The sequence below is a fragment of the Cervus elaphus genome, chromosome 16 (genome assembly GCF_910594005.1).
Source record: "Cervus elaphus chromosome 16, mCerEla1.1, whole genome shotgun sequence".
Lineage (NCBI taxonomy): Eukaryota > Metazoa > Chordata > Mammalia > Artiodactyla > Cervidae > Cervus > Cervus elaphus.
In genome coordinates, this window is record NC_057830.1 from 26,575,240 (window position 1) to 26,591,384 (window position 16,145).

Here is a 16,145-nt window from a genome sequence, read left to right on the forward strand (position 1 = left end):
TAGAATTCAACGGTGAAACTATCTGGAGATATTTTTGATGCAAATTCAATCTTGTTAATAGGTATAGGAGTATTCAGGGTATCTAGTCCATCTTGGATGAGTTTTAGTAGTTTGTGGCTTTCATAGAGTTAGTCTGTTTCAGCGAAGTTGTCAAATAAATGTGTGTAGGTTTGTTCAAAATAGTCCATGACTATGATTCCACGATCAGCACCTCTTTATGCAGGGTCTATAGTGATGTCTCCCTTTTTTCCTGATAGTGGTATTTTGTCTTTTTCTTTGTTAGTCTTACAAGAGACCAAACATTTTTATTTTCTTCAAAGAATTAGTTTTTGGTTTCATTGTTTTTTCTACTGTTTTCGTCTCAAATGTCACTGACTTCTGCTCTTACCTTTCTTTCTTTCCTTCTGTTTGCTTTGGATTTTCTAGTTTTTCCTAACTTCTCAAGGTGAAAACTTGGGTTATTGATTTGAGACCTCTTTCTTCCTCTAAACATTTAGTGTTACAAATTTCCCTTTAATTACTGTTTCAGCTGCATCTCACACATTTTAATATGTTTTTTTCATTCTTGTTCATATCAAAATATTTTCTGACTTTCCTTGAGAATTTTTCCTGCAAAAATACTGGTAGGAAAGGGCAAGGGCAGAGACTTTTTAGCATATACCTATGCAACCCATGTGCCTCGCCTGCACTGTGAAGGTAACTGACAGGCCCAAGCCACCTTGACTTCACTTATTTGGTGGACAACTGGGACAGAGATACAGACAAGGACACAGCCCCCCAGACTGCTCTGGGCTTTGGGGCAACAGTGCAGGGTGGGGCTCTTGCACTTTGCTTGGCACACAGCACATGCTGGCAAAACATGAGCACAAGTAAAGTCAGACTGAGGACCATGAGATGATGTGGAGCAATACACAGGAGACAGACAGAATTATCAAGTAGGAAGGGCTGGGAGTTCTGGCTGCTCATACCTTGGCTGGTGTCTGGCTGCAGGGAGCTCAGAGGAAGTGGGGGTGAAGATTCGGGGGCCTCTACTGCTGGGTGCTCGGCCACCGGACAGATGATAAACCACCTCTTCCCAGTGTGCAGGACTAAGAGGGAGGACAAAAACAGCTGGTGAGAGTGAGTAGGTGACCCCTCCCCGCCAATATCAGACCTGTCAAAGGGGGATTTGAGGAACTCATCTCACACCAGTGGGGAGGATGTGCAGCCTGCTCAGGGGCCCCTCACTGGCATTAGAAGCTCTCACACGTCCCCCCAGCACGGGCTTCTTTCCAAGGTCACCTGAAGTACATCAGTGAAGTGGTAATGCTGGCTGGGGGACCAGCAGGGCAGTGAGTCCACACCACACTCAGTCCCCACCCAGACCGGACACGGCTCTTCAGACAGGGCAGCTGTCCCCAGATGGGGACATGCTCACCACACACTCCAGCACCCCCCCAGTGTGATGGCCAAAACCCCTTGCAATATGCTCAGTGGGGGGCCCTTATCAAATGCCTACTGGAAGCAGAGAAAGGACAGTGGCAGACATGACTCCTCCAAATGCATGTCTGACTGGCAGGGACAGCCATGAAGGGAGACATACCATTTTGCTGGTACACCGGGGCGTTTGCTTGGGATTGGCGATTCTCCTGAAGGAGGTAAAGGATCAGAACTCAGCTGACTGCATGGAACAAGAACTTTCTTCAGAGCACAACACTGTCTCAAATCATCCGAGGGGCCTCAAGAGCTCGGACATTTCTAACTGGACAGAAGGCGCCTCCCCTCCCGGCCACCTCACCCGACACTGCCAGGCATACAGGTTCCTCTAGCTGGCCACATCACAGCGCTGCACTCACAGAGCCTGGAGCTGGGGTCTAAGTAGGCCCGGACCCTCCCAGGACCTCGTAACGGGGACTTACCTCCCCAGCACCCAGGCCACAGGTGCTGAGGTGTGGCGGGCTCACCCCAGGGTCGGAGGCACGGTCCACATCCGTGTCCTCACTGAGCATGTCCTCTGCCTTGTCCATGACATCCTTCATCTGCTCAATGAATGTCTCCCGCTCGGCCTGCAGGATGAAGTCGTGCTCTACCTGCAACAACACATCGGCCCTGCTGCTGGGGCTGTGCCTCAGGCCACTGGCCGCATAGCGTCTTCACGGATGGATTTATTTGGTTTCTACACTGGGACTAACACCAAGAGGGGAGACACGGCCACTGAGCCAACATTAGGGCTACACAGTTCAGCAAGAAGCCACAGCAGGCCTCCAAGTGATGGGCCAGTGCTATCTCCAAGAGGCAGCCACTGGCAGAGGCGGGAGGACAAGCAAGGCTAGCAACCAGTACTCCCCTCCATGGGGCTGGCATGCATGTGCCCCCTGACGCAAGGAGACAGCCTCACAGTCCCAGGGGCAGGGCTGTGGGCTCACGTGCCCAGGCACGACACCTAGCCTCACCATGTAGGTGGCGATCTCGTCAGGCGCGTCCCCATCCAGGTCAAACTTGAACGTCACCATCTTGTGGTTGTGTGTCTCCAGCTGGCACTCCACCATCTTGTCACCCGTGTTGCACACCTAAGGGACACGCGGGCAGTGAGACCAAGGAGGACACCGCGCCCAGCCTGCCGCCTGCCCTGTCTCGCCGGCCTGCTCTGCCTGGCTACTCACATTCAGGATGGTCAGTCGGGGCCGGCTGGCCCTCTCCTGGCGGGAGCGCACACGCGTGGACCTGCGGTGATGTTTCCGGGCGACCTTGCCTTCCAGCTTTCCCCCACCAAACGCACCTTCACAGCTATCACTCATCTCTCTTCCAGAAGGGACGTCAGAGCCTCCAAAGCTACATGACAACCAAGACTGTTACAGCACTCAGGGGAACCCAGCCTGCCTCACGTGGGAAGCGGCTTCCCAGAAAACCAACAGAAGCTTTACTGTCTGGGTGTACGAGGTGGAAAACCCAGAGGGTCTAAAGCTGGCCATGCACAACAGAGGGACCCTGAGCCCACTGCCTCTCCTCACCCTATAATATCTGTCCTGGACAGTGCTGGGGTCATACGGAGCATATGACCTTTCTGACCCAGGACCTAAGTCTTCTCAGCTCCTGACCTGCAGATCACACTTAATCGGCTCACAGTATAGGTCAGGATTAAGACATAACCCACCCCCGTGCCTTGGTTCCCCCATCTGTTGAACAGCAATGGGAACATGTCAACAAGGTGGAGAGCTACTGTGGCATCTGAGGAGTTTGCAGGGCACTGAGCTTGGTGCTGGCATTACCAGGAGGGTGGGACACAAGATCACTTCCTGTAACCAGCTCCCTCCCTAAATGCAACACTGTCCACGCCCGAGGTGCTGGGAGACCTGGGATGAGGGCCGGACTCTGCCCTGCTCTCCCGGCCTTCCACAGTCCCCGGATCTGGTGACTCTCCATTCATAGCCTCTCCCTGCCCTCAGCACTGCAAACCAGCACCAGGACCCAGAATACAGCTGGGAGTATCTGACTACCAAACAACAACAAGTACTGACAAACCCCCCAGAGAAGCTCCCTGAGGCTCCCCCAGGTCAGGCTTGGAAATGGGCGACGTTGTTAGAAGCTCTGACATACGAGGGCAAAGTGTGCCATTACCTCTCACAGCTCTGAGGGAGGCTGGGCTGCTTGTCCTGCGAGGCTTGCTCCTGAAATAAAACCACGGAAAGGAGGCCAGGTCACATTCATTCCCCCGCGACACAGCCGCGTGCAGTCTGCCGTCTCCCCACCATCACCACCCAGCCCGCCACCCACTCCCTTCTGACTGCAGGGAGCAAATCACGTGCAGGCTGGCAGGAGTGAGGGATTTTATGTTTAACACTTAGAGCCAAGCAGATTCCTAAAAGCTGGGGCCACCTCCTTTCCAAACATGCTAACCCACTTTGATCATCCCTACGAGGGAGCACATGGCCCAGGAAGAATTATCACTGGTTCTTCCCATTGCCTCCAAGAAAAGCACTCTGCATCCATGTGTAAAAATCAGGGTCTCCAGCTGGATGTGTGATTAAGGAAAATGTGACATCCATCCAGGGACAGCAGAGGGAGAAGAACAGCACCTGCGGCTGTCCCCGGACACACACTTCCACCTTCCTGAGGTTATTCCCGACTTCTAGGGCTGAGCCGCAAGGTCACGGCACAGGAGGGCTGCAGTGATGCTGGGGTCAGGAATCAGGGTGACGGACTGGGGGCTGAGCCTCAAGGGGAGGGCCACACACCTCCGGGGCTGGCTCCACCGTCAGCTGAACAGTCGGGCAGGGACCAGGGATCCCAGGCCCACTGGGCAGCGGCAGGTTAGCAGGCGGCAGGAGCGCGGTGGTCTGGACAGGCACGCTCTGAGGAGCCGCCATCACTGGGGCCAGAGAGCCGGGGAGCTGAGGCAGGAGCTCGGGGGCAGGAGGCAGCAGCACTTCCGGCAGAGGTGGGGAGAGAACGGCGGCAGGCGCGGGCACTGTGGCGACCTGGGTGCTGACGTCCACAGCGTATGTAGGCGGGTGGCCAAGCAGGATCTGAGGACACAGGGGACAGGGATGCGATTGGGGTGTGGGCCATCGCCTCCCCTGAGGGTCCTGGACCAAAGCAGGCGCTTCCATCACCCAAGGGGGTGAGCAGGTGATGAGGACGAACTGCCCCACCCACCCACATCCCACAGGCAAATCACAGCATGCGTGTATGCAGATTTAGCAAAACCAAGAACAAGACACTCTCATGTCCCCGTGTGTATAAAGCCAAACCTAAAACCACACTTCATCCATGCTGTGTCAGGCTGAGAAGCTGGGAGTGCAGCACACACTTAGCACCACTCTGGGCTCCCTGCCACCAGCCTGCAGGGCCAGATCACCATGCTACTCCACCCCAGCCGCCTGTCAGGTCAAAGCCTGTGTTTCAATCCCCAGCCATGAGCAAGAGGGGCTGCAGACCTCAGCCTTCCATGGGATGACTTAGGAACTGCGCCAGATTCCCTCCTGTTTCTTCTTCAAAGGCTTTCGGGGGAGAGGCTAAGACAGGTTGAAGAAGAGCCACAGACTGAAAGGGTCCCGGTTTGGGGTTGAGGTTGGGAATGGGAATGACCTGCTACAGGGCCTACAAGTATGAGACTGATCAGACACATGGCATGTGGGGTGAGATGTGAAAGCCACAGCCTAGCCGTGGAACTTTCTCTCCTGGACAGATGCCCCAGCCTCCAGGGGAGTGTCCCCTTGGCACAGGAAAGCCTCTGGGCCGCCAGCCTAGCTTATCAGTAAACCCCAGACCCTCTGTCAGCAAGACCGCAGGGAGGCCACCAGGCCTGGGCAGTGACCTCTAAGCACCCACACCTTCTCCAGCCGCTGGCTAAGCAGACGACCCAGTGCCAGCAGTGTGCCAGGCCAGCACAGGGCACAAGACACAGGCCCAGCAATGATACCACACACCCCCAGGCCTCCGCTCAGCCCTTGGCATCCCCCAAATGACCCTGAGGCCTGAGTCAGTGTTACTCTAAGTAAGAGATCAGGGAGGTGGTCGCTCAGTCAGGGCACTGGACTGACAATGACCTCCTCACACTGGTTTTGAAACAAGCACCAGCCTACTGGGCAATGAAAATCACCCTTTCCTTCTCTGAGTACAAACCCCTTCTCAAAATCAGGGACAAACATCCAGGAGAATCCATGCATACTTATGACAGTGCCACATTCTAGAATGGACTCAGTGCAAAATGAGTTAGGAGGACACCTGGCCCCATAGCACACTTTCAGTATGAAGCTTCACGACAAAATCAAAAGGGCAGGAGCCTGAGCTTAAAAGGCAAAGGACATGCCCACTGGCACATGGCCATTGAGGCCTAGAGCCAAGGTGGGGCCAAGTGGGAGGATCCCTAAGTAAGAGGCTCCCTAGGTAAGAGGATGTCCAGGTGAGAGCCCTGCCCCTAAGGTGAGGGCCCTAGTCCACCTCCTCCCCTCACAGGAGGCTGGCTAACAGGCTTAGAGCTACAAAACGCGCATGGAATGTGCAGCTGTGGGAGCCACAGGGAGGTCCTCCCAGCCAGCAAGGGGCATGTCCCTTCACCGGCAGCCCAACAAGCTGCCCATGGCCCTCACCTGACTCTGAGAATCATCCTTGTCTGCCATGACTACTTTAGAACCAGTAGCCCATGTATACCCAACACTGCCCAGCATCACCAACAGACCCCAACAGAACCCCATTTTCCTCGTTTGCTGACGGCAGAGATGGGGGTTGTCCACCTACTACCCTTCGGCAGGTGACAAGATAGGCAGTGTGAGCCTCTTCAGCACCCACGGAGGGGCTGACACGGCTGCACCAAGACTGCCAACTCTATCCACGTGAAGGCAGATGCCACAATGCCCAGCATGGCCAGGGACCCTCTGCCCCCCGCCCCCCTCTCCAGACAGCTCCTCCAACACCTGGGAAGGAACCAACAGCGAGGCTTTTAGTCACCCCAGTCCCCAAGGCTCCTAACACATGCTGGGAAGTGAGAGGAAGCATTAGACATTCCCCACGCTGGATGAGACGCTGCAGTCATGAGACAGCGCTGCCTGCTTGACCATTCCCACTCTGCCACCCGAGTGAAGGTCCTGAGAAGGAGCAGAGATCTGTGAGCCCCTTATGTGCTAAGAGGTCTCCCAGCACCTGACGGGTGGGCCCTGGCCAGCAGGTGGGTTACCTGGCTCCCAGCACTGGCAGCCGGAGCAGCCTGCTCTGGAAGGCGGGCAACACTTGGCTGGTGGGGCTGTGGCAGCACGGGGGGTGCCGGCTGGGGAGCGGCAGCCCGCACAGTCTGCGCTGCGTGGAGGGGAGAAGGCGGGACGTCGCTGGGCACCATCTGCGGAAAGGCCGCCGGGTACACGGGCTGCGCCGGGAGTTGGGCCACAGTGGGGTGAATGGACAGGGCGGCCACGCCCTGCGGGGCCACAGCCAGCAGAGGGATGGCGGTGGCAGTGGCCGCCACGTTTGGCACGATGGTCCGGCACGGCACGGCCAGCGGTGCCCCAGCGGGGTGGGGCAGCTTGACTGTCTGCAGGGGCAGAGCTGGCGACGCAGGCAGGGGAGCGGTGGTGGCATTGAGTGGGAGGCTTGGCAAGATGACAGCTGGAGAGAAATACTGAGAGGGGGGAGGCACGGTGGGCCCGCTGGTGGCTGGCAGGTCAGGAAGGGCTGTGGGGAGGCTGTCGACTGTGGCCAGTGGAGCGATGGGGGGGACAACAGGAAGTGGAGGCATCTGCAAGAGAACAAGCACATTAGGACTGGGCCCTGCCGGCAGCACACTGCAATGGGTGACAGGGTCCCCATCACCCCCGGCTTCTGCCCCCAAGGCACTTTTCATGTAGCTGCTGTGGAAGGGAACCAAAGCATAAACCCAATTTAAAAGAGACCAAGTATATACGACACTCAAACAGAAGGAAAGGTAGGAGGCCTTAGAAGAGTGTGGGATATAGACACGACCTTCAAGATAGCCCCCAGTTAGCACCACCTCAGAAAGTCTCAGGCTGGACCACTCTCCTTGGTTACTGCAAGGATACTGGGGGTCATAATAGTGACCATCAGATACCCAACTTTGGCATGTTCTCATTCAGAAGTACCAGGACTGTCTGAGCTACCAGACTGGCTCCAAATACCTGAAATTACTTTGGCTGATTCTCTCCAATCTGTGTAAATTCACAATGAGACCAAATTCTTTGACAAGTTATCTCAAAAAAAAAAGCAAATCTTCCAGCCTCTCCTTGCTGGCTAAATGCCCCTGTGCCATGCAGCCTGGGAGAGAGCGGCATGTCGCAACAGCAGAGCTCCAGAACCTTCCGTGTCTGGTCTCTTATCCTGGAGACACCTCGTGGATTTAGCACTTGAAACATTTCAGCAGATTCTCTGACAGCTCTAAAATAAAGCCTTTCTGGTTATAGACACATGAGCATCACACAACATGTACCTTTGTGCAATTATAAGATAGAAAACATGCAAATTAACCTCTGTGTATTTGAAAAGCTACTAAACGCCACAACCACTGGGAGCAAGGTATTGGATTAAGTAGATGCTAAAAGTGACTCCAATGTAGGCGTGATGAGGACAAGGCAGGTGACAGGCAATAGTGAAAGAACCTTCTGGGGGGTGCCTATAAATCATAGGAACACTCATATCCTCCCTACAAAGAAGCGCTTCCCATCCTAGCCCTGCCAACATACAACAATGGGACCCATGAAATGAAAGCCATCCTGTGGTCAAGATTCACTAGAAACATGCATGACCACCAAAAATGTTAGCCTGAGCAAGAGCACCCAAGTATCAACCACATGCTATCACATGATACTGGTCACATGATGCTCTCCCAAAGACGCCCAATCTCTCCAGTGGGCAAGCTGCTCAGCTGTCTACTGGACCCCCAAGAATCCATGGCCCGCACAGTCTCAGGTAGCTCCATGGAGAACAGTGACCAAAGCTTTGTGCTCACAGCTCCATCCTGGCTCTGCTGGCCTAACACTGGACTAAACCTTTCCCAATCTTGGAGGCATCTGGGGCAGAAATCAAAGGCAGAACACGCCAGCCCAGCCATCCTGTCACCAGGGAGTGTTTCTCTCTTGAGGCACCCACATGCCCGGAGGACAAGGACTGGCCAGTCAGGCTGGGGGAGCAGGCCAGGCTGGAGGGCAGGGGACAGAGAGGTACCTGTGGGGGGATCTGAGCAAGTGGCTGCAGGGGCGCCGGAGGCATCTGGAGAGGCTTCAGCTGAGCAGGGGCCACCACCTGGGAGGTTGGAGCCAGGTACGGAGGCAGGTGGGAGGGCGCTGGCTGCAGAGGGCCCACAGGTTGTGAGGCCAGGACCTGCGGCAAGGGTACCGGCTGGGCCAGGAGAGGAGGCTAGAAAGAGAGAGAGGGGCTTCTCTTAGACCAGTGTCCTCCTGGAATATATACTTAGACACAACACACATTCACACATACCCACAGTGACACACATTCAAACACCCAGCCTGGAGCCCAGGACACACAGATCTGAGAGGACCGTTCTGTGCAATGGGGGCCTTCCAAATGCCGTGTAACCCTGAACTCCACAGACACAAGAGCCCCATCCCCACTTCTGTCTACACCCCAGGCCCTGGGGAACTGCAGAGAAGGAGCACAGCGGGCCTGGACCTGCCAGGAGGTTCACAGGCCCTGGGCTCAGGCCAGCCGAGATGGACGGGCAGGGCCAGGGGAGACCCAGACACCCACGGCACCCATAAGGAGGGCAGCCAGCACTCACCTGGTGGGCAGGCGCTGTTGGCTGGCCTGGGCCGGTCGGCACAGGGGTACTGGGCGGCGGCAGTACAGGGGTGAAGCTCATGGCCGGCTCCGGGAAAGGCTGCTGTGGGAGCGGAGGGCGGGCGGGGGGTGGGACAGAGCCCACCGACAGGCCAGGCTGCAAAGAGCACACAGCCACACTCAGCAGCTGCCGTAAGGACCGCCATCAGGCACAACTCACCATCTTCAGGGACCCACCTCTCATTCCCTACGTCTGCCATCCTGCCAGGGACACTTTCCTAGGAACAGGATCCAGCAGAAGCAAGATGTGATGGCCTCGACACCTCCCAACCAGGGAATGTGCTAGAACTTCAGTTCCACAGAGTATCATGCAACCAAGAGATTTGTGGAACCTTGGAAAATGCTTGTGATGGCATTAATTGAGGGAAAGATTAAAATGCACACATCTCTCATTTATAGAGCTGAATAAAAGGTGTACATGCAGATATATTCACAAACAGAATAGGGAAACATGGGGATAAAAAGCAGGACACAGCCCGAGAGAAGGGTGCTCTGCAGAGCTGCAAGTCTCCCATGACTCGCCATCAGGAGAGAAACGAGGCCACAGATGTAAGCCTTCAACACTAGGCAAAGCATAGGCACAGAATGGGAAAGAGTCAGAAATATGAGCACTGGATGCTTGATGCTGCTAACTTGTTCCCTTTTAGGCACAATAATGGTACTGGGTTTTGTTTTCAGAGTCTTGATCCTGCAGAGATATAGACAGAAATATCTTGGGGGCAAAACATCTTTCTGTCTAGGATTTACTTCAAAATACTAGGGGTGCGAGCAGGTGAGAGCCATGGAAAAAAACACAGAGATGACTTCTGAAGCTGAGAACACACTGACATCAGAAGCTTCTCCCACTTGAGGTTTTCTAGATGAAACAGGTGACCATCATTTCCAAAACCATTATCACTCACTTCATCTTTCACAGTAAATGCTGTATGAAAAGCAGCGTGGGGTAGGATGGAATCTCTCCTTTGCATTTACTTGAAGCCACAGGGCAGAATGAGTCACCCGCGCACATGTTCCTGGAGCCGCAGTCCCTGGCCCAGTGGGAGTCAGGCGCTCAGGCAGCCAGGAAGCCTCAGAGGAGGAGCAGCTTGTATTCCTGACTCCACCGGCTGTGCCCTTCCTTCCCTGGGTCCTAGGGGCACAATACCATGGCAACACTCCCCAGGAACCCTCGGTGCACCCTGGGGACCCCTTCTGTCCAAGGTGTTTCTGCATAAATCGGCTAGAGATGGGAGAGAGCACCCCAGCCAATGTCAGGTGCTTCCCGGCCTGGCCCCCGACTTTCCTATGCTAGGGCATCCTGGCCTATGAGCCAAACCTAGGACACGCGCAGCACTGCAGGGGCCTGGCTGGAGAACACACTGTGTGACCTACCCTAGAGGGGATGAGGGCCTGTGGAAGGGTCTGGCTCAGCCCCGGCATGGGCGACCTAAAGCCAAGAACCGCTGCTCTGAGCAGGGAACTCTTCCTGCTGTAAAATCGTATTTCACTTAATTGTGTGAAACGAGTCAAATTGCAAAATGCGAATTGCAAATGAATCTTGGGCTCCAGTGAGCAGAGCCAAACGCTTCAGCTGTCTTTCCAAGGGGACTTTTCTGAGCCTGAGCAGACAGGAGGGGAGGGAAGAGAGACAGAGGTGGCTGGAAAGGCTGGCACCTGGCACTCAGGGAGCCCCAAAAGGCGGCCACAGTGTGAGAGCACATGATCGAAAGGACACGCGAAAGGGAGGAAGTGAGAGCACGTCTGGGCTCCGCGGTAACCGAGGACCAGGCAGGAGAGGCTCCTCGGGCAGAGGCACAGCCTTGACCGCTTCTGGGCCTGAGGAGCATCTAAATCTCCCTCTGGACCCCTCTCCGCAGCCCGGCTCAAGGGCAACTTCTCTGGGACTGACTGGGGACTGGGAGATAAGCAATTGTTCTGCTTTCTTTGGCATTAGAAAAAAAATCAAAATAAAACAATAAATGAATGTGACTCCCTCATCTAGCAATTTCCATCTCATCTAACAGCCTTAGGCCTTCCGTATCTTACAGATTTTTCCACAGGCAGAAGCATGAGGCCCTTTCAATCCCACTTCTGAAACATCACTGAAAACATTTCCTATGATTTGGTTGTTTCCATACCTCTAACTTATAATGGCTGTATTAAGCAGAGGAGAAATACCAGGAGATACTTAACACTCCCTCAGTGAAGCTGGACACTGAGACAAAATCAAAGATTTCAGGGCTACAAATGATGCTTTTCCATCGCCTTTGCAACAGTCAGAAGTTACTTTTCAGGCCCAGCACATAGGGCAGGACCTCACCAGCTTTATCGCAGCTTTATCACAGCTTTATACGTACCGGTGTCACTGGGCTCTGCTTTCAGGATTTTCTCATCTAGCAGGTCTTTCAGGGTACATCACAGGCTGCTCCAGCCTACAGCCCTGCAGTTACCAGCAAGGATGGACCTCCTGCAGGCCCACTTTTGCATGGTTCCGAACTGACAACAGGCCAGCACAGACTGAATGGACCACCACAGACTCTCGGCCCTGTGTACAGGAACAATGGCCAGGAGGGGCGGGCTGACTCACCGTGGCAGGCTGCTGGTAGGCCCCCAGGGAGGGCAGGCTATGTGGCAGGACGGGCCCATCACTCACGCTCACAGGGGGGCTGCACACACACTGGGAAGGGGGTGGCGCTCCATCTGCCAGCGACCCCAGCACAACACTCTGCTGGCTACTCTGCGAGTCTGAATACACCGTGGAGCCCTGGCCACTGTCGAACGTGCTGTCCGCTGGGGAGGGAGGAAAAAAGCACGGCTCAAAGCAGGCACCTCCAAACATCACCCCCACAGCACGTCACACAAGTCCCAGGGAATGCAAACGTGGGACAGCTTGTCCATGTATTTTCTTCTGTAAAACAAGACTTGATTGCATTTCCAGATCACAAACATAATAAATGTGCATCATTTCAAACAATCACCTATACAGAGGCTATAATTGCACCACCCGGAAACGGCCCTGGGAGCCCATACCCCATACTGCCTGACACCTGTTGGTGATCACCATGGACTATCATGGATCCCAGGTGGGCAACTCACACCATCCTCTGTAGGCAGGGTGGCCGCCTCCACCAGCTTACAGATGGGGACCTCACCTGGCACCTGCCCTGGCCCTGAAAGTGGGCACTTTCAGCTCTTCAAAGGTAGAAAATCGAACGTCCAAGTTAGGAAAAGCTGCAGTCATGTGGAGGACATAATTACCAGCTGTGTTTTATAGTGGGAGAGGGCCCTGACCACCTCCATTCACCACAGCAAAGAGCCTGAATTAGGAAGACTTAGGTCCAAATCTAATCCCTCACTTCACAGGCTCGGGTCTAAAGTGGCTTCAAAATGGGACTGACAAGGCCTCTGCCCCACAGGGAGGCTATCAGAGGAGGACCCAAAGGCTCTGCAGCCTCAAGACAGCCTCCCAAGAGACCAGCTTCACCCAAGGTAAGCCTAGGCTGGCCTGTCAAACCCAGCCTAGGTGGAAGGAGCTGCCTGTACAAGGTGACACAGACAGGACCGCCATGGCCCACCGGCTGGTCTCACCAAGACACACCTGGGAGGACCGGGCACCTGTATGGTTGTGCCAGGCAAGAACGGAGAGCAAAAACCTGTTTGAAGTGGCGTTTTTGTTTTACTGCCTCCAGATTCCAAAAGCTACCTAAACATTAGGATTCGCCATCCATGAACACCAAGCTAGTTCTACAGGACACCTTTCAGTGTGGATTTAAACTTTCAGTTTTCACTTTAAACAAATAAACGACAAGAGGACTCTTGTTGGCTTTGCAATAAAATAATTTTTCCCAAGAGCTGAGTAGAACTTATTTTGACCCAGGAAGACTTATGAATGGTGAGGTTTGATTGTGAAAAACCAGTTAAACAAGTGGCTCTGATTTCTGATGAGGTGGCTAGTTGTCACTGTTACTTAGAGAGAGACACACAGAAACAGACCATGTATGTGCACATGAGAAATGGAGAGTGTGGGCTCAGGAGAGATAGAGACGGAGTAAGTGCATGAGGGAGAGCGAGACCAATTCCAAGTAGAGTGATTTTAACCCTATAAGTGACATTTTACATTTTTAAGTGAATGTGTTTATTTGTATAACAAAAATTACTTAAAAAATAATTTTTAAGCTATTGAAAACTTGTGTTCTCACGGTCACTGATGCTGGCTCGAGCTTGATTGGGACTGTGGTGGGTAGCTTACAGAACGCATAGCGGGAGGTTATCTGAGACTCGCTGCGCCTGCTAATATATGAAAGTCCGTGTGCCCATCTTGTCACCTAAGACCAGGTCCTCTACACTGACATGTGTGCTGCTTGCTGTCCCAACTAGTTTATCTTTTTGAAGCCAGCGTGGTCCAGCCGGCTACAGGCACTGCGGCCAGAGGGATGGCTGAGCACAGGCTTTCTGCTCTGACCCACGGCAAGGTGCAGAAGAGCATGTGCAGGACGCTGGACTGTGGCTCACAGGGAGACACGGTGCCTGTGTGTACATGTACCTGTGTCCAGATGATGTCTGGAAGGTGTAATCTCTGGAAGTGAAAGTTAAAGGACATTTAACATCAGCGACCTCCAGGGAAGAAAATTAACTGGCTTTTGCTGTATATCCTCTTGGAGTTTCTGAATTTTATACAATGTGACTATATTATCTACTTTAAAGAAATTATTGGGTTGGCCATAAACTTCATTTGGGCTTTTCTGCACAGTGTCCTGGAAAAACCCAAGCAAACCTTGAGGCCAACCCAATACAATAAATGGGTAAAAATGTTTTTGAGAACTATGGCTGTGACATGAAGCACACTCCTCACACTTAGTCAGTCAGGAAGCGGATCCGTGTGCAGACACACGTCCACTCTAAACTCTCTGTCGACTCACGTCTATGCAGCAGGTCAAGCCTGTATCACGATGTCTTACCACAGCAAAGCCTATTCTAGGTCCCAGACTGCATCTCTGCAAAGTTCAACAAAAGGAGATTTCTTAGTTCCTGTCCTAAAAATTGCTCAACCAAAAATTACGTTCTCAAAGTGTGTAGTGGTATGCCAGGTGTAGAAAGCTTTTTCCTACAAAAAGTTTATACTCGTGAATCAATTTTTTTGGTTTATCAGAAAGTGTAGTAATGATGTAATGATTCTGTTATCCAAAGCAAACTTGAGCATGTAGGAGAAAAGTAAACAGTTGGCAACTTGTCTTAAAGTGATGGCCAGCTGCTGGTTTGAATTTAAACAGCCTACTTTGAAGAACATTTAGCTATTCTACTGATAAAGAAAGGATGTAACTATTAAATAAACAGACTATTTTGGTCTTTCCACACAAAAACACCTAAAATCGTGGCCTGGGCAGGCAGCTCAACTCTCCACGCTTATTCATAGAACAGACAGAAAAGGCTACATCCTCCATCCGTGGCTCACAGCTGAATTTTTAAGATACTGAGGGTAAAGGCAGAATTTCTACTCAGACTTCAAGAAGACACTGGATTCTCCCTTCCAGTGGTCTGAGATGAAGTCAGGTACAAAGTAATTCTCACCAATCCATCAGTAGCATTCCCAGGGAAACATACTAAACGTCACAAGTACAGTACCAGAAGGGAGGTAACCTTGGGGATGGATAATCCAAGCAGTAAAACTCACAACCAAGACCACAGCAAGACTGGAGGCTGCAGCCACTGGCAGCCTCAGAACCACGGCGTGCGGCTCAGACGCCTCCACCGGTCAGGGAATCCAGGGCAGAGGGATAGCCCCTCAGGTGGCCTGTGAGGCTGGGCTGAGAGCCTCCGGAGGGGATAAGTAGCTGAACTGAGTCAGCTCCAGCCCCGCTGGCTCAGTTCTGAGTCTGCCCTGGGAGGCCAGACTTCAGGGAGCCTCTGGTCACAGATTTCTCTGCCACATGGGGATGCCTCCCAGGGGAATCCCTCCCTGAAGAAATGCTTGCCCACACCAATCATTCATACCCACAGGTGGGTGAGAGGGAGGGGCGGTGCAGGGGGAGGGGGCGCCTGGAGAGGCAGCACTCACAGGCCAGGGAGGTGGCGCTGGCCGGCAGCGCGGGGGTGAGGAGGTGCTGGTCGGCCTCGGGCTCCTCAGACTCTGGCAGCCCGGCCTGCGAGTGGTAGGTCACCTGGACCTGCAGGGGCGTGGGTGGGCCCCTGGCCTTGTCAGGGCTGCCGAGCTCCCGCTGCTCCTGGGGCTGCAGCGCTGGCCAGATCCTCTTTCGTCGCCACTGGATCAATGCCACACGGTCACGGATGGACTTGGCCACAATCTTCACGTCACTCTCGTGGAAAAATCCTGACTCAATCTGCAAAGGAAATCGCCATGTCATCACTGGGATCAGCTCCAGCTGCACATCCCCACTTCCAGGGGACCCTGACACCTGCACTCCACCTCCTGCCTGAGGAGTCTCTGCCCCAAGTCCCCTGCTAGGGTCCCGCACCCCCATAACCAAGCTTACCAAGCTCATCCCTGTCATGGACACTCTCATCATCCCCGAAGTAAACATCCTCCCACCACTGACTGTAGATCCACAGGGAGACTGACCATCTAAACCTACAATAATCCAGCTCCTGGGTCTGTGGCAATACAGCAGATGCTTGTAACCATAGGCCAGGTGTGGGAGGGGAAGGGCGATCCCAATCTGCCTCTGGCAGGGCCAGAACACACTCTGGGGCAGACTCCCACTGGCTGGGCCCCAGGGCTTTCCCGGAGCCCCTCCCTCAGGCTGGCCAAGGGCAGGAAGGAGGTCCTGGCTGCATCTGTGTGCTTAGGGACAAGTACAAGGAGCTTTAGCCAACATTGTCCTCAGTGTCGTCCTGGGCATTCTCTGAGAAACCACAGAGGCTGGGAG

At 53.8% G+C, this 16,145-nt stretch overlaps 1 protein-coding gene across 6 annotated transcripts in view; it reads right to left on the reverse strand.

The window, feature by feature from the left end:
* WNK2 (WNK lysine deficient protein kinase 2) overlaps positions 1–16,145 on the reverse strand; it is a 144,322-nt gene that overhangs the window by 68,643 nt on the left and 59,534 nt on the right. For all 6 annotated transcript variants that reach the window (XM_043927677.1, XM_043927676.1, XM_043927675.1 and 3 more), the window contains exons 8-19: positions 15,317–15,599; positions 11,849–12,051; positions 9,224–9,379; positions 8,650–8,841; positions 6,656–7,210; positions 4,215–4,505; positions 3,598–3,647; positions 2,643–2,811; positions 2,433–2,549; positions 1,899–2,069; positions 1,583–1,628; positions 969–1,088 (exon numbers count right to left, since the gene is read on the reverse strand). In XM_043927677.1, the coding sequence (XP_043783612.1) occupies positions 969–1,088; positions 1,583–1,628; positions 1,899–2,069; positions 2,433–2,549; positions 2,643–2,811; positions 3,598–3,647; positions 4,215–4,505; positions 6,656–7,210; positions 8,650–8,841; positions 9,224–9,379; positions 11,849–12,051; positions 15,317–15,599 (2,353 nt within the window). The remainder of the gene's footprint in view (positions 1–968; positions 1,089–1,582; positions 1,629–1,898; positions 2,070–2,432; positions 2,550–2,642; positions 2,812–3,597; positions 3,648–4,214; positions 4,506–6,655; positions 7,211–8,649; positions 8,842–9,223; positions 9,380–11,848; positions 12,052–15,316; positions 15,600–16,145) is intronic.